This window comes from Gadus morhua, chromosome 18, assembly GCF_902167405.1.
Source record: "Gadus morhua chromosome 18, gadMor3.0, whole genome shotgun sequence".
In the NCBI taxonomy this organism is placed as follows: Eukaryota; Metazoa; Chordata; class Actinopteri; order Gadiformes; family Gadidae; genus Gadus; species Gadus morhua.
Window position 1 is genome coordinate 11,179,752 of NC_044065.1, and position 19,521 is coordinate 11,199,272.

The window sequence follows — 19,521 nt, forward strand, 5'->3', positions numbered from 1 at the left end:
AGGCACTAGGAAAATGTTCCAAGGCCAGCAGTCCTGGCTGAAATACAGTTATTGGGATATTGGTCCAAAAATTGAAGCGTATATTCGTTCCCGCGTATATTAAGTGTTGTCTTTGTATATCCCTCAGGCAACCAGGATATCTGTATCTAAGTATGGAGTCAGGCTTTTAGGTTATTGGAAAAACGGCCAATGACGAGAATGAATGGAAATGCTTTGTAACACAGAATCGTGCACAAACAGATGCGCGTGCACATACACACACATCGAACCCAAGAACGCACATCAATAAACACAGACACAGGCTGGTCTTTGAATCGCTCACAGAATCATCCGGAATGTCTTGGAAGTTCTGCTGTGGTGAAGTCATTTGTTGCCGTCGGGTTTTTTCAACTCATCGTTGGTTGCCATGGAGATGACGCTTTGAGCCCCCTAGTTGACGATGAATACGGCCTCAGTGACTCTTAAAGCCCCCCCAGACAGAGACCCATGCACCGGTTGACCCCCCCCCCCCCCCCCCCCTGTTTCTATCAGCCCTCTACAGTGGCGTCCATTATGAACTCCCTCCTTTATACATGAGCCGGCTTCCATTGGAAACTAGCATTAAAAGTGAGGAACGTTTCGTACTGTCGGAAGGGGGTTCTGAGATGGCTTACACTTCCCGGTATGTGTCCAGCATTGGTTAACGGTTATACAGATGTACCGTTTTCTATTTCATCCACAAAACAAACAAAAGCAGAGTTCAGTGAAATTGGTTTTGTAGCCTTGCCCTCTCCCTCTCTGCTTCCCCACCTCACCCTTCCCCACTGCAGAATTATGTGGTTCCCCCCCCCCCTTCCACCTCTCTCCTTTAAACTCACTAACCTCTCTCTCATTCTCTCGCTCTCTCTCACTCTGTCTCTCTCTCTTTCTCTCTGTTTGCTTAGTGTAAGGGATTTACCCAATAAAGTACAGCATGGTACAGACTTGTGTGTGTGTGTGTGTGATGTGTGTGTAGGTGAGTGTGTGCCTGCATGCACGTGTATGTTTGTGTGTGCCTACTTGAGAGCATAATCTTGCTGAACTGGGTTGTTGATGCAAGCATACACAAATTCTCACAAAAAAACACACACACACACACACACACACACACACACACACACACACACACACACACACACCGTTGCGATCCCTCCCTTCCACACGCTCATGCCCATAAAGTCCTCTCAGGGTTTAGTGCCTTGCTAGCATGGACACCACATTATCATAGCGTCATGATTAGCAGGAAATAGATCTTACAGTACGAAGCCAGAGCTTTGGGTCGTTTTATGCGAGAATGCGTCATCATCAAACCTCATCCTTCACACCGCCGGTGGGTGGCTGACATAGCGCCTGCCACCCAGATCCTTCGGCTCAGAGGCTCAACGCCAGACTCACCCTCCATTATGGGGCTCATATCCATTTAAACAGGGCTGGCCTGTCCCCCTCTCTCTAGCTGTTTAACTGATGATTTCTTTTACTTATTCGCTTCTCATTCGCGCCTGTGAGTGAAAAAGTACATCTTACTCAATTTGTCCTTTGTTATCAGGTTTCTCCCTCATTTTTGTACTTTACTGTATCGTCTCTCTCTCTATCGCCTCTCTCTCTCTCTCTCTCTCTCTCTCGCTCTCTCTCGTCCACACATGGTTAAGTGTCTTTTAAGTATATGAGGTCACATCCCGGGCAGGACTCCACAACTTTCAGATCTGTCTCCACTGAAAGACCACATCTCACACACACATGCACACGCATGCTCTCTCTGCCTGTAACTCATTTACACACAACTCACAGACACAGACCATGCACGCACCCGGTCTCTCCCTCACACACACTCTCACACACACTGCACCATACACATTAAGACTCATGCATGACACATGCACACACACACGGTCTCTCACTCTCTACCTCACACTCACACACACACTCACACACACGCACTCACTCACACAAAGACCACACATTATCTACCTCCCACTCACAGACATGCAACCACACCCATTCTCTGCCTCTCTCTACCTCACACACACACACGCGCACACACACACACAGTCTGCCAGACGTAGCCAGGGGTTTACAACCTTGGCCAGACAGTAGACAGTGGAAGAGGTCAGTTCTATACACGCTGTATGGCTTTCCTTGGTTTGGGAAGGCAGCAGAACATAGAGACCAGCTGAAGGTTCAAAGGCATGAGTCCACCGCCAACTCCTTTCATCGTACGCACACCGACATGCTCACAAAGGAAAACTTATATAATTTCCAAACTACACTCTATATGTTTCTGCCAGTACAGAGCATGGTAGAGGGTTAATTGTGTGATGTTGCAGCACTTGAGGTGGTCTGCTTGAGTGGAATAGAGATTAAGAATAAAGGTAAACAGAGATGGGAAGATGTATATATTCTTAAGGTTTGAATTCTTCCTCAACTAACTCCGCTCACATTATCAATGTCCCAGGAACGTAGTTATTAGTGCTGAGCTTGTGGTGACGAATTATAAGGTAGTCTGACTGTTCCTCTATGAGCCCTTTAGCCCATAGATGTTCTGGAAAATTTCCTGTCAATTGACCTGAGACCCAAACTACAAATCAGGCAGGTTTTGAAACACTACACATTCAAGTCAGCATTGAGTTGTTTCCATACAGAAGCGCTGTCCGACATACCGTTTTCTTTGTCCACTATTAGGCAAGGAATCACAAATAGAATGAACTAACATTAATACGGCGAGCAATGGGAATATATTAGCATAACCTAGAGCATAACTTGGTGACCTTATGAACCCTCAACAGAAAAAAAAAAAAAAAGATAAAGTGGATTTCAGCATTCCAGGTTAAAGGATTTAAAGTACAATCCCATCTGAATAACTACCTTGCACAACTATATTTACTGTAAAACTGGTACTTATCAGACCATTACTTTTTTACCCAGACGGCTGAAAGTGAGGTTGTTTTTTTTCCAAGAATTCCTTGGGAGGATTTAGCTATTAGTGAATGTTCAGCACACACACACACACACACACACACACACACACACACACACACACACACACACACACACACACACACACACACACACACACACACACACACACACACACACACACACACACCACGATGTGGCATTTCCCCCTCAGGCATCCAACGTTCGTATTGGATCTCGCTCACTATCCACAGATATTCAGTGGAAGGACCTTCCATGAGTTGAAGATAAATGTTTTTGAGGAATTCGATCCCAGAAGAGACCTTGTAGATATGCCCCTCTTTTCTAGTCCGGAAAGGCCAGACTGGGTTTGTGTGGACACAATTATGGGTCTTGGGTTTTTTGTGTGGCTGATTTACAAGTTTGGGATGAATAGAATGAGTTCCTACTGACGACTCTGTCATTTCCTGTTCATCGCATGGTCTCTGGCAATGGGACAATTGTGCATTTGTGTCTATATACTAGCGTCCTTTTATGTGCAAGATTGTCTGTCTCATCCTGCCATTTCCAGACAGACATAAACCACTGATGATGTATAATGCTCTGAATGAGTACAGTGGCTGGGAACAGTTGGTTAGTGAGTCCGAAAGTCTGCTGCGGGTGGGATCAAATCTGCATGCAGACAGAAAGGTGTACAGACATACGGACAGGCTATTGATTGACAGACGGGCAGACCAACTGACAGAGAAACTACTGTATCATAAGGCCTGAAACAGGCCTCCTAGTCTTCTGTCACATGTGCGATGTGCGTGTGGTCGTGTGTCAACTGCATTCAGTTAACCTGTGTGTTTCCTCTCTCTCTCTCTCTCTCTCTCTCTCTCTCTCTCTCTCTCTCTCTCTCTCTCTCTCTCTCTCTCTCTCTCTCTCTCTCTCTCTCTCTCTCTCTCTCTCTCTCTCTCTCTCTCTCTCTCTCTCTCTCTCTCTCTCTCTCTCAAGGGCCGCTGCATCAACTTCACCCGCGTGAAGGACGAGGCGGCCGCCGGCGCCAACGCCAGGGCCCCGCCCCCCCGCACGCCCAGCCACACCCCCTCCCCTCCGCCGCCGGACTACCACCCCGTGACCCGCACGCCCACGCCGCCGCAGCTGAGCAGCCCGCCGGCCAGGCTGCCCCCGATGGGGCAGATGCCCCTGGGACCCCCGCCCTCCCGCACCCCCCCGGGACTCCCCGGCCCCCCGCCCTCCAGGCCCCCGCCCAGCCTGCAGCTCTAGACCAAAGGGAGGCAGGAACAGAGAAGGGAGAGAAATAGAGTGAAAGGAGAGGGAATGATGCTGACCGCCTCCCCCCCACCCCCACCCCCACGAACAACCTCTTCATTATAAGCCGACCCCCCCCCAACCCGTCCTACACGGCTATCAGTTCGATGCCGATGGACCACCCAGCCAGGAATACTCCAACAACATCTACTAAAGATGATTATCAAAACAGATACAAAAATCTGTCCAAAAGTCATGGAGCTCTTCGTTTATTTTTTGGCACGGATCTGATCCAATTTTGCAGCGATTCTTGTAAAATATAATATCTTATAGCTTGTTAGCATCCACTTCCATCTATCCAAATACGGATTAAAATGTGGTGAACTAGTTATTCATATGTCATTTAGATGATAGGCTTGTTGAATCAGGTTTGTGCTGAATTTGACTCTGTGTTTACTCTAATTAGGCTATTTTGAAGCACGTTATCACACGATACGTTCATCACGTCGCAAAGCTACAACAAACAAGCAGTGATGCATATGAGGAGCGCTAAAGTAGACGGGCACGTGTGTGGGGGGGAGACCGTGCTTGGCATTATATTTTTTAAGATCGGCGAGGTTTGTTGCTGGACAGCAAAGCAGGACAGGATATCAGAAAAGAACTGCAGCAACGGTTTCATTATTTTGTTCTCTTTTATCAACTACTGAGTTTTCTTGCCAATCTTTCGAGTGTAGGCTAACAGTAGGTTGCTAGCATGGACATCGTCCTTATCCAATTTCAATTAAATGAATCGTGTTATTCATACATTGCTAGGTTGGTAGAACAGCAAGTGTTAAATAATTTTTTTTAACAATTATACATGATCATAAAGTGTTGTTATCGGTTAAATGTTCTTTGGTATTTTTTCTGATTAAATGTGGTTGACACATTTTTATCCCAAATAAACTCTTTTTTTACCCTCAATTATTATTCAACCTCAAACCTGATATGCTAAAACATGATTTTATAAATAAGGTGTTGAAATTACAATTGTATGCAATCTTTACCTGATTTATTACCTCCTCAGGATTGGAGTACAGGACAGGTTTTGTCATTAAAAGCGTTACGGCTGTTATATATGTCTGTTGTTTGGAGATAATGTCTGTGGGTGTGCTTTTCCGGGCGTTTTATTCTCTGTTTGGTTTCCATGTACGCTTTGTCGTCAATAACTTTGAGGCTTTAGATGTTGGCCTTCGAAACTCATCAAGGCAGTTTAACGAAACGGGATGTGGTATTACTTTAGAATCTGTGCACATAGAAGAGCTGGGCAAAGTAAAGGCATAACCAGCGTAGTTTGTTTTTCACACTTTGACATGTTCGTTTTGTATGACGAGCAAACTCATCCATTTGAGAAATCAGGAAGGAACACCCCTGGTCTTCAGTTAAACTGTACTGAGTATCATGTATGTCTACTATCACCACCAGTCACATTGCAACTGCAGGGCAGTTCATTCAGCATCTAATTTATTTAACTTCCCACTCAAGAGGTAGAGGAGGGTACTTGAATATCGACAAGGTGTCCACCAGCCAAAGACGGACACTGTGCAAAGAAGACACTTGCAAAAACACAGTTTAACTTCATGTCCCACCAGCCACCCACCAGTCAGCCTTTGCGGACCGCCTTCTGTGGTGCAATGCAGCTGTAGATTTGAAACGGTCGCCAAACAGTAAATCAATCGATCCACAAGGCGAAAGGTTATTGCTGTTTTTTTCACATTGGTTTATATTATATATGATGTCACCACATTAGTGCAATGATGATGTCATGTAGTGTGCCTTTTGTTTGTAAAGAAACATGTTCACTTAGCAGCCATATTGGTTGTTTAGTTGGGGAAACCAATGCAGTATTTCTTTAGGTCTGCATTCAATTTCTGCATATTAAATTTCCCCCGGATGCCATTTTGAGTTTTTATGATTACCCTTAAGATTCTTAAAGATGTATACCCCCAACTAACCAGTATGGCTGCTATAGGTCCAAGGTCGGGGAAATTTACCATTTCAAGTAATGTATGGGCAAAAAATGAATATTTTTGTTTCATCCAGTGCCTCCTGAGATTCTTTTCCATACATTATTTTCATAAGTAGTTTGAGATATTCTTACTGTTGTTGTTTGCTGGTTGTGGTCCGTTTTTTAATTACTTCAAGAGATCATTTCAAAGTGCAAGGGATGTTTTAAAACTGGTTCTGTAATCTCTACCAAGCAAGAATTACATTTTTGTAAGTCAAATATAATAAATGTTTCACTTCAAATCGAATCAATGTTTTTCTTTATACGTGGCTCACATAACACAGAGTAGATCTACTATCGACTTCCTGGGCCACATGGGCACTTGAATATGGTATAAAGAAGAAATATAACCACAAGCGGTGATTAACGGGGTCCGAGCAAAATGAAAAGTCAAGAAAACACTGATGGAAGATATATAAATATATCATATAATTATGAAGGAAAGATGTTGATGTTCCCCTTAATGCCATACTGTGTCTCGGCTTTCAGGTGACTGGGCTCCAGAGCAATGGCCGAATGTCATGTTCAGCATTGTCTAATCGGGATTCGAACTCTCAAACTAAGGATCTGCGGCCATCAGTACAAGGCATTATCCCATTGAGCCACTGACAAACCTAAAATCTAGCCTCATTCACATGGTGAAAATGTCTATCGATAAGCACACAACATCCAGAAAACTCCAAGCAAACATTTCTCAAATTAATTAAGGGCTTTCTTAAAAGCAAATTCCTGAAAAATCTTTGAAATTCTGGATAAATTAAACATTTGTTGTCAAGAAGACTAACGGAAGAATTATCAAAAGGACAGAGTTCATTATGAAGGAAAAATGGTTAACGAAGAAGTTGCCCTTAATGCCATACTGTGTCTTGGCAGTCAGATTCTTGGAAACTAATGAGCCGGAATGTTGATTGCCTAATGAATTTCAGGTGCTGTTCAATGTTGTGTTTCTTAAATGAGAAATGGCAATTGGCAATGACAGAATGTCATGTTCAGCTTATTCGTAATGCTCTAATCGGGTTACGAATACTCTACTACACCAGTACTAGGCATTATCCCATTGAGCCACTGATATTCCTAAACTGTGTGAAACCTCATTCACAGGGTGAAAATGTCTATTGATAAGCACACAACATCAAGAAAACTCCAAGCACACATTTCACAAGAGAATTAAGGGCTTTCTTAAAAGAGTACAGATCTGAAAATGTAAACTGCTAATTGTATCCACCTAATGATAGCCGTATGGTAGTTATTAGAGCTGTCAAGCGATTAAAATATTTAATCATGATTAATCGCATTAATGTCATAGTTAACTCTAATTAATCGCGATTAATCGCAAATTATTTTTCTATGCTAAATATCCCTTGATTTTTTTGTCCCATAATTCTTCTCATTTTAATTCTCTTATCAACATGGTGAAGTGCATCGGCTTGCCTTGTGCAAATGATTTTTTTATTGATAACAACATTGGCATATACACTGATCATAACAGGACGATACAAAAAAAGAGCCTATAGTGCAATTAAACGACTGCTTTGAACAAATGTCATTTGAACGTAGCAGTCAGGCTACTGCTTCTTTGTTTTGAGCCAAAGAAAAAAAAAATATATATATATTTTTTTTTTTATAAAATAATTGCGTTAATCGCGCGATAAAAAATTTAACGCCGTTAAATTTGGTTTGCGTTAACACCGTTAATAACGCGTTTAACTGACAGCTGTTATACAATAACAGAATGGTAATATAGGCAAAATGGGTTGAGACTGTGGACGTTTGGCTTTTCTATGATGGGTAAATTTTGAGTCCAGGTCAATCTCGGAGGAGAAATAAGGCTAGTTCATATTTTTTTTTAAATAGCGCCACCTTTGGGTGCAGTACCACAAATTGGGTTTATTATTAGTGGGGGGTTTTGGTATCCACCTAATATTAGTTGCATGTTTTTTTTATACAGTATCAAAATGGTCATATAAGAAAAATTGGCTAGCTGCTCCAACTTTAGTGGCCAATATTTCTCAAATGGAACTAAGTAAAACAAATTCTGTTCAATGATTTTTGTGAGATTTGGTCTAAAGATTTTGTGTGGCGATTTTGGTGAATTTTTGATTATTTTTGTAGCCTGTGAATCTTTTTTATCATGTTTAGCTTTAATATGAAATTGTGGGAAAAGTATACGTTTTTAGGGCATAAAACCCAGGTTTTATAAATGCGTCTGATTCTAGAGATTAATATTCTGAAAGAATTTTGAGTCCAGGTCAATCTGGTGTTGAGAAAAAAGCCTGATTAATGATTTTTTACAATAGCGCCACCTTTGAGTGCAGTACCACAAATTTGGGTTTATGGGTAGAGGGGGTTATTGGTAACCATACCTGAAAATTTCAAGAGTTTTTGATTTACGGTATAGGCTGCAGTATGACTTTTACGGAATTTGAGGAAAAAAAACCGTTACAGAAACAATAGGGGACCAAGCAGCTTTGCTGCTCGGTCCCCTAATTACACTTCAAAATGAAAATCTGAATAGAGATTCTGGCAATTTGAGCTTCCCGTTGTATCAAACTAAGGTTTTGTCCATAGGTATAGATTATAAACAGAGACATGTATGGGTTTGGTTGCTGTCGTTCTACATTTTGAAGCTCTGATTACTTTCTGAGAGACTCAAACATTGTATCAATCTTCAGAAAAAGCTTAAGTCGATCCTTTTAGATGAAAGAAGAAAATGCTCCAATATGAAAGATATTGATTTTCTTGTGAAATAAGTATCAAGAGCATGGGGGATTTTCTGCAAAAAGAGCTTAACAACATCTTAAACAAACGTTCCTGGAAATAAATAAAAAATTGAATAATCTGTCAAAACAAACAGTGACTGATATCTGGATATGTGTGTCAATTATGATTTTTGGAAAATGCAGTGTTGAGCTTTTTCCTTCAATTACAACACGTTTAGACCCTCTGTGTAATTCTTGGTTTTGAAGTACTACTGCAAAAGAATAAAGGAAATATCTTAATTTCAATACGTCATGCCCTTTGGACATTTCTACAGTTTCTATAAGGGTTAATTTGAATGGCTTTGAATTGTTCATTGCTTATATTTAGTTTGAATCACATTGTTATTAATGCTCTCCTTAATATACCATCTAGAAAACATACACAAAAAAGAATTTACAGATTCTATTCTACAGAAGATTCTTTCGGTTTCTGCATACAATATTAGGAGACAGAACTTTTTAAACAAGTCAGCAGAAAGATTGAAAAAATGGAACACTGTCATACAGTAGTGTTTACAATTGGAATGCATGAATTGCCTAAACAATGTGTTGGGAAACGTAATAACTGTTGAAACATTCACTCTGTGCATTGCACTGACATTGTATTGACAAATGACTTTGTACATTGCAATCTATCAGAGTGGCAGGTTGGAGGAAAATTACATGCTTAAACTATTTGCTGAAAGTTCCCACAAGTTTACGTCCCTACAAGTATATCAAAACAAAGAAGGCGCAGGGATATTGTACATTGTGTACATAAGACTATAATATGCAGGGTGCGTGTGTTGTGTGTGTTTACTACTGTGTTATTCTAACCTTAACCATCCTCTACTTACCACATGTTTTTCTCTCTGTCTCTATTCATCTTATGCATACACAGTTTATTCCTTTTGTTCTCTCTTTCAGTCTCTATCTCTGTCTCTTTGTCTCTCTTGGACTCTCTCTGTCTCTATTTCTGTCTCTCTCAGACTCTCTCTGGGAATCTCTGTCTCTGTCCTCTGTCTCTCTCTGACTCTGTCACGCTCTCTTTCTCTGTCTCTCCCCCTTTCTCCTTTTATTTCTCTCTCTCTCTCTCTCTCTCTCTCTCTCTCTCTCTCTCTCTCTCTCTCTCGCCCGGGGCCATAGGAATGTGCTGATTGTGTGTTTCATCTTGGTTTCGCATTACGGCCCAGGCTCCCTGACCCAACACAGACACACTCTCACACACACAGACATGCACATATACTTGCACACGAACACACACACACACACACACACACACACACACACACACACACACACACACACACACACACACACACACACACACACAATGTTTAACATTACAAAGAACCCGGGAGAGAAGGGATATGGATTCCAGAAACACACATAAAGAGAGTGTGAGAAAAGAACGAACATCACACTAACACACAATTGCCCTGGCACACACCCACACACAAACACACACTCAACACAGGGGCATTTTGAATGTAGCAAAGCGTGAATGTAGCAAAACAGATATGTGCACAAACATATGCGAGGGCAAAAACGCATGCAAGTACAAAGGCACGCATGGCGCACACATACACACATATACACACTCTGCATATTGGCATTTTGATGTCCCTTGTATCCGTGACAACCAGTGTGATGGGGCAAACACAAGCTTGTGGCCGTGGAAACCTGCATTGTAAGCAGGACAGTGGTTTTTACCCACATAAAACAGCTGTTCACCCCTGCTCTCCATCTGCACACACACCCTGCTGATGATGTTGTGGCTCATTGTGTGTGTGTGTGTGTGTGTGTGTGTGTGTGTTATTGATACATACGTGTGTGTGTGTGTGTGTGTGTTATTGATACATACGCGTGTGTGTGTGTGTGTGTGTGTGTGTGTGTGTGTGTGTGTGTGTGTGTGTGTGTGTTATTGATACGTACGCGCGTGTGTGTGTGTGTGTGTGTGTGTGTGTTATTGATACATACGTGTGTGTGTGTGTGTGTGTGTGTGTGTGTGTGTGTGTGTGTGTGTGTGTGTGTGTGTGTAAGAACTGAAATGCACGTTGTGGATGTATACATGTACGTGCATGTGTATTAGGGAGTTGTTAAACCGCTCGAGGAGACTGAACTGGCAACATGAAAGATCAAGAGGCAGAAGTTAACAAGACAATGAAACAAGCCTCCATGCATCCCTCCATATGTTGGCACCACCACATCTGAACATTGTGGGGGGAACACAAGTTGGTTTCTGGAGGCATTTTATTTGGGTTTTGTCTCGGTTGACGCATCTCACATGATACGCTCTCTGGATCTCATTGCCGTCGTTGTGATTCACTGGAAAACCCGGACTCTGCTCATGGGACCGACCCGACAAATCTTCCATGAAGCTTTTAAAGTTCGCTCCGATGGATGAAAAACACTGGCAGTGCATAGGCATATTTAATTATTTATTTCTGCACGTTGCTGTATGCTTGTGTACTAGTGAGTGTGTGTGCTTGTGTATGTGCTTGTGCTTGCGTGCTCGTGTGTGTGTGTGTGTGTGTGTGTGTGTGTGTGTGTGTGTGTGTGTGTGTGTGTGTGTGTGTGTGTGTGTGTGTGTGTGTGTGTGTGTGGCCACATTGTTTGTCTGAGCACCCTTGAATGGTAGTTCCAAAGCAGCAGCAGCTGAAACGTCATGCATGCTTTGACGTCAAGAGATACGGGAGGCCCTATACCTGCCCCTGGGCTTGGGCTTGGTACCATGTGAGGCGGGGGTCGCTGGGACATGTAGCTGCTGACGGAGCAGGGAGGACGGGGGCTGATGGAGGGGGCTGAGCAGACCCATGGCTGCCAGCCTGGCTCCCCACCACCGCTCTGAATGGAATTACAGTTCTGTGATGCAAACGTGGCATCGAGAGGCTGCGCTTCTAATCCCCCCTGCTCTTCCTGCTGCCCTCCCACCCTGCTCTCTCTCTCTCTCTCTCTCTCTCTCTCTCTCTCTCTCTCTCTCTCTCTCTCTCTCTCTCTCTCTCTCTCTCTCTCTCTCTCTCTCTCTCTCTCTCTCTCTCTCTCTCTCTCTCTCTCTCTCTCTCTCTCTCTCTCTCTCTCTCTCTCTCTCTCTCTCTCTCTCTCTCTCTCTCTCCCATGTGCCCCCGCTCTCTCTTTTTGTTTCCTGTCCCCAACCCCTTCCTCTCTCTATCCTGCACGCCCCGCTCCCGTCTCCCTCTCTCTCTTTCTCCCTCTTTATCAAGCTTCCCTCAATCTCTCTCTATCCCGCTCGCCCCCCCTCTTCCTGCCAAAGCCAAGGCCCCATTCGGGGGCCCCAGGGACAACTTGTGTGGCAGAACACACCCACCCCCACGACCCATCTTAAACCTTACATTTATTACCCTTCCTTTAGAACTCTCCAAAAGCCGGATGATTGGTGGAGGATTTAAACCTAACAGAGTATCAGTCTGACCCAGACGGAGTAGGAGGATAAAGTCAAACCTGGACACACACACATATTGAGCTTGTTTTGAGCGAGACAAAAAGAAAGAGTGTGAGTGAGTGAGTGAGTGAGTGAGTGAGTGAGTGAGTGAGTGAGTGAGAGAGAGAGAGAGAGAGAGAGGGCCCGAGACAGAGGCCGAGACCGAGACAGTGAGAGACCGAGAAAGAGAAGGAGACAGAGAGATGGTTAGTAATAAAAATAGATGCAAATAGGTAGATAGGGGACAGAGGGGATGCTATTTGTGTAGTTCTGGCAGAAGGCTCGACAAAGTAATCGCAGACAAGAGAAATAGAATCAGGTGTGGCATCCCAAAAACAAAACAAACAAACTCTGGAATAACTACATACCGTGTAATTTCCTTACAAATCACACACACACACACACACACACACACACACACACACACACACACACACACACACACACACACACACACACACCTCAACCTGAATTATACAACACACACAAACACACACAGTGTACAAACACAATCTAGGTCAACTCGGTCTGAATTGGCCACATTCAACTTACAACCTGTACAGTAGGCTGCTTTATTGGCCATTTGAATATGGCCCTTTATGTGAGGGGTGCCTTGCACACTGCCATGAGTGCATGCATTGTGCACATAGTTGATCCCGTCCCCGTCCCCCCGTTCCCCCATTCCCACTCAGCATGTCATAGGTTTGGATCCCTTTGGTGGTCACATTATTGTAGGTTAGTAGCAGGATAATGTGGTAGCTTGGGTATTAGCCTCCCAGCCAAAAGTGTACTGAGTTTAATGTCTCTATGTCCTCAGTCTACCTGTAGGAATCCTAAAGCAAATGCCTAACCCGTACCTGCTCCTCAATGACACAATTCACTGTAAGTTGCTTTGGATAAAAGTTCCTGCTAAATTACCATTGATCATGACCATTGGGCTTCAATGTCAACCATTCAAGATGATTAACAGTGTGATTTTATTGCAATTCACACATCATTCGACTTGCTACGAGTCTTACTATTTACTCTTATACCATCCAGCAGATAATTGTATTTCAATTTGTGTAACAGTGCTTGGTTTGTAGCTTAAGATACATATCCTCAACAACACAGATAGGCTGCAGACAGTGGGGTTCGAACCCAGAAGCTCTCAGCTAGCATTCTCAAACGCTAACCAGTAGATTGTTCTACCCAATCTTTGAATCAAACAATGATACCACAGCATATGAGCAAAACTTGATATGGCCAACCATTTTGGATAACAGAATAAAGCTTGGCTTTCAGCAGTGAGTAGTAATTATCTCTTCATTTACTGTTAAAAAAATATAGGATTTACGTAACATTTTATTGAGCAAAACGTTGTGACCATGATCTATGTTTCCACTATTCCTGCATGTCCTGTGGTTTGGACAGAGCTCTATCTCAGCTGCTCTCTGTAATCAAGCTGCTGTTTATACGCATGAGTGTTTGTGTGTGTACATTTAAATGTCTTGTGTGTCTATGGGTATGTTTTTGCATTTGTTCTTTAAGTGTGTGTGTGTGTGTCTTTGTGTACACTTTTTATGTGTGTACGTATGTTTAACCAACGTGTGCTCCTTGTGTATGCACAGTATGCATGTTGTGTCTCTTTGTCTAGTTCTGACTGCATCTGTCTGAAAGTAAGTTTTGGTGTGGAGTGTGTGTGCGGTGAATGCAGTGTGCGTGTTGCTCAACCACCTCTGCCCGGTTTCAAGGGGTGGATTTCCACGTTAACCTGGCTAGCTTAAATCAAAATATCGGGGAAGACAGAATTCTTCCGAAACCAAGATTAGAATACTCTCAGTTTAGACACCATGGTAATGCTGTGAAACCTTTTGAACCTACCATGGGATGACCCTGGTGCACGGCAGCAAAAAATGCATCCGACCTTTCAATCTCTCACATAGTCTTACTACTGTCAAACGATGTTCACGTTATATAGTGTAGGTATCCAAGAGTGTTAACAATGAATATCATGCATGTTAACCTTATGTGTCCTCAGGGGCGGCCTGCATTTCTCAGAAGGTACAACACAAACCCTGCCGAATAATGCTTGCACCTTCCATTTTCTTTATCCTCAGACTAGAGTTTTGACTTCAGCATGAACATATCCTTAACACATTCCTGAAACAGGGCGCTGCAAATCAACTGATTGTTTACAAAAAGTCAGCCTGTCTGGCTTGTACACAGCCTGAGGACAGTGGATGACATCATCCACACCGAGTAGGGAATCCATACATCAACTCAAACCATCACCTGTCGAGTTCACTTCTCTGAACAGCTTCTAGTCATGCTAATGTTCTGTCTAAATAAAAATGACCGCAATTGTATGACTCCCCCGTTTGAATATCATTACCCCGAGCGATGTCTACGTTGTCTTGGAGTGTAAACAGCTGCTTTTTGTTAAAGTCTGCTTTTCACTTTTTGATTCAAGAGACAAATTTATATACACAATAAGGCAAAAACAACTGTGCCTCAAGATGAACTAATATTAGTGTTTGATCAACAGCCTATCTGATTCCCCCCTTCTGCAGAGAGCGAAATTATTTGATAATTCAATTTATTTGTATAGCCAATACATGACATTATAGCAGATACAACAACCACCCTTGGACTTTATTGTGTTGTGATATGTTGCATTGTATTTCATTGCATTGCATTTCATTGTATTGCGTTGTACTGCTTCGTACACTGTATTGTATTGCGTCTGTTGTATTCATTCTCATCGGACAACTGAGCTGCAGCATGTTTGCTTGAAACAAAAGGACCAATCGGATGATAAGATAGGGAGTAGGCAAGGAGCATTCCTATTGGCTGGTGAAGCTGGGATTCGACATCAGGAGATGGTTGTTTTGGCTCTGGCCTGGAACATTCCATGTTACCTGCAGTGCTGTAATACAGGATATACATAAGCCTTGGTGTGCGTGTGTATGTGTGGCACACTTGGCAGGGGTAGTCCGGGGCGAAGGGTAGAGGGGTATGGGGTAGGTTAATGGCCTATAAAAGGCTCAGACACTAAGCTTGTGTACAGGGCTTTGGAAGGCAGAAGCCTGTCAACCAGCCAGCACAGGGAGTAAGCCCTCCCCAGGGCAGACTGTTTGTCCACTGGTCTTCGGAGAACCAGACCTCTCCATAAAGGTTGCACAAGGACATGGCAGTGATGTCAATGCCTTTGCTTTGATTGTTAATGAAACCAGTCTCACTTGTGTGAGGCTGAGAAGTCGCCTTGTGAAATCGCCTTGTGAAGTCGCCTTGATTAAAAGTGTCTCCTTCATGAAGTTAGTTAGAGATGCTTGTGGGCAGGCTAGTGTTGTGGCTACAGGGTCACATGGGTCCTTTATGGTAAACCACCCTCACTTCAGAATCCTTAGGAACACTTTGGGTGCATCCAAATACTAAGTATACGCTATTTCTGTTCAGTGTCTACTCTTTGACCGTTAATGTAGTACGTTCTACAGCTATGCGTAGAACGCCTCCGAACGCTTCCGAACACCACCGAAACGCAAACGGATGTTTGGAGATTACATATTTCCCCTCTGTGCGCTACACATCAGATGCCAGCAATATTAAAGTCACCTGCGATCATTTACCTTAGCTGGAGCCGCTGCTGGTGGTGCCGGGTCAGCCATCTGGATTATTATTTTTTTTTCACCGCAGTGTTCTTCTTCTTCGGTAACCAGACTCCGGCTGAATTGTGGGATAGCGTAGTGACCTACTGTTGTATACTGTAACGGTAGTACGCATTCTGAAACTTTTTGCCTACTACACAATGCGTACTGAGCATTCGGACACGCTATATTTGTGACATACTACAAAATGCCCTGTAATGTGTGGTTGAACAACCTTAGCCAGACTGATTGGAATTTCGGGCTGGGTAAAGCTGCACACCTGTTTTACATTGAGCAATTAGTGTGCACAGGTGATTCCCACACACATACTCAGGAGAGCTCCTACATGGCAGCATGTTACACCTTCTGCTCTAAATCATTACCCTCAGACCATACAATAAACCGGTCAAAACATCACCTCTCTGTGTCCGTAAGAAGAACAGTAAAGACCACCAAGGTGGAGTGCAGCATGGTCATTGCTAAAGCACCAAGTTGAATGGCTGAAGTCATTCGGCTAAGCTGTTACATCATTTGCCTTTAAGTTGTCTGTGGTTCGAGCACAGTAGAAGTGTGGCGTCCGTTATACTAGCCTGCTCAACTCTCAACCAAAAGATACTGGGTTTGATCCCGCATGTCACAGCCTACCTGAGCATGACGCCTGTCTACTGTGTTTCTGAACTCCAAGTCAGTCCCTTTCAATGAAGGAATCTGCTGAAAGAAACCTGATGAACCCCATCTAAGACGGCATGTTTATTATTTGCACTCATTAATAACCGCTGTGGGAATTTCCCAAGAGCGATTCTCTGGAACATCATGCATCATGCATCATGCACACTGCATGTGCATGATGCAATACAGTGTTTTAGCTATTTAATTGTTAAATGTCATCTGTGACCTTGGGTGTCTTGAAAGGCGCCTCTAAATTAAATGTATTATTATTATTATTATTATTATTATTAACTGCCTGCACGAAGATGACTGAATTTATAAATCCTTTATTTGGATTATCTATACATATTTTTTTTATTAACAAAATCAGAATAGCTGAATCTAAATATTGTATACTCATCTATTTGGAAATAAGTTTAAAATAATTGAAATGATCAGAAACATGATCGTGCCAATGAGTCTCCTTGAGGCTAACCACTTGCTAATGCTAACCATCATTATAAGTATCATAAAGACTCAATGTTAGCCTCTGTCTCGAGTCCCCTGGCTCAGAATCAGAATCAGAAAACGTTATTGGCTCCTAAACGTGACCAATAGGACCATAGGGTCACCAGGGTCAGAGTTGTTGTGTTTGCGGTAAAAGGTATTCGGTGACACACGCACACACACACACACACACACACACACACACACACACACACACACACACACACACACACACACACACACACACACACACACACACACACACACACACACACAGGGGTTTTGCGTATTGAGAGAGTATTATGGTCTGGCCTTGGTCGTCAGGTGAGGTGAGGGTGAAAGGATAAATGAGGGATGAGGGTCTCGGCAAAGATTTTCCAGCCTGCTGACAGGCCCGAGAGACCACGGATTAGAACCTAAACCTACCATAACAAGCCTCCAAATGCTTGACAATATACTCATGAGAACATGCATGCAGGCTCACACACACACACGCCAGCAGAAGAATGAACCAATTTCATGTTGAGGTTTGGTAGATACAGTAACCGTTTCTAAAAACGTACATGCCAAACTTAAAGACAGACACTGACATTCACACAAAAACGTATATAAGGCAAAGCAATAAAGGAATGTCATAATGCATCTCAACCGCTTTCCATTCTATTCTGGCTACAGCCTTTTTTCTTCACATAGTAACAATGCGTCTTTCAGATACCGCACACACACACACACACACACACACACACACACACACACACACACACACACACACACACACACACACACACACACACACACACACACACACACACACACACACAGGGACTCAATGGTTTCCCTCATGGGGACATAGCTTCGTGCAAATCATACATTGTCAGCTCATAACAGTGTTATTGGTGAGTGACTATCTTTTTCCGTAGCTCCATAGGGCAGACATTAGCCGCTTCTCATGGAGTACCGTTTCCAGGCAACAGGTGTTTATATGGACGCTACCATTGATCTACAACCATGGCAGAAAGCTGTTGTCGTACAATTCACAAATCACTGATGGCATTAACATGCTTATTGCATAACTAAGCGTATGATTTACATTGACGATTTGAATGTGTTTTTCCACATTTTCCCTAATCACCAACACATGCAAAGAAACTTACCACCGGAACGTGGTTGAAAACCGTAACGAACTTAAAGTTGGGGGGGATTTTTCTAACTCTAATGATCCTCCCCAAGCACATTGCCCCTAACTGAGGAAGGGCTGCCGTGGCGCCTGCTTAGAGAGGCGGAATAAAAGCTGCTCGGCACCGGGCTGACCTCCAGGCGCGGAGCGAATGTTGCGAACAACAACAGCGCCCTTCTTGTGAAATCCCTCCGTCAGTAGGGGCTTTTTCCTGGCCGCTCTTACACCGCAGTTACGGTAATTGTACTTACCGAGAGAAGAAACAGAAGAAAAACTAACAGCGTTTCATTCTGCATCACCAATGTAAACCCTATACACATTGTTGAACAAATATTTTTGTTCTTTTAAAATGTTTATTTATTTTCTTACCAAATTGCTGGGGATGGGGAGTTCCCAGTTATTGCTTGAAACTTTAACAGTCATGGCCCAAATAAAGTAATACCCAATTGTAGCTACTGTTAAACAGATGCATTTGTAAATTGTCATATATCTAAACAATACACAGCATAATTTGTCATCGTTCAAACTTTGCCAATGAATCAGTGCTTTGTTCGTCATCTGAAAACCATCAGAGGTGTGAGGCTTCTATTCATATAGGTAGAGCGCCATCTGCTGGTGAAGAGTCAATTTAACTGATTTATTAAACCATCCATTCTCATCCTGACCATTGCCATTTTCTTAATTAATCGATTTTTTAAACATCAATAAATATGTTTTTAAAAACCTTTTTAACTTCTTTTTAAACTGAGTACTTCAGGTCACTAGTGGCCTTATTTCTTTCATTTTGTCCTTTTCCTTTCCATACGTTCCGACTATCTGGCTTCCATAATGCGTTGCAATTAAATCCAGATATCAAGGCCAAACTACATGTGGAAGGTTTGATATTTGATCTTTGAGGAATTTTACTGTCTACTTTGAATAAACATTAGGCACAAACAAATCTAACCATAAATTGCCTCAATGGGACAACTTTATTTTATTTGAATATTTAAACATATTGTTGGAATTGGCTTTACATTCCAGCAGCAGTTAATAAATCAGACGCCAAACAATGTGCCCTTTCCTTTTATAAGGGAAAGGGAGGTATATCTGGTAAGCCATGGAAATGTTAAGGCAGGCCGATAGTTGTAAATGGCTAGGGTTAGGGCTAT

The 19,521-nt window shown here is 42.8% G+C and overlaps 1 protein-coding gene across 1 annotated transcript in view; it reads left to right on the forward strand.

Annotated features, from left to right (window-relative positions):
• antxr1c (ANTXR cell adhesion molecule 1c) overlaps window positions 1-6,479 on the forward strand; it is a 32,104-nt gene extending 25,625 nt beyond the window's left edge. Inside the window, exon 18 of the mRNA XM_030340393.1 lies at window positions 3,928-6,479. Coding sequence (XP_030196253.1) covers window positions 3,928-4,200 — 273 coding nt within the window. The 3' untranslated portion in view covers window positions 4,201-6,479. The remainder of the gene's footprint in view (window positions 1-3,927) is intronic.
• The last annotated feature ends 13,042 nt before the right edge of the window (window positions 6,480-19,521 follow it).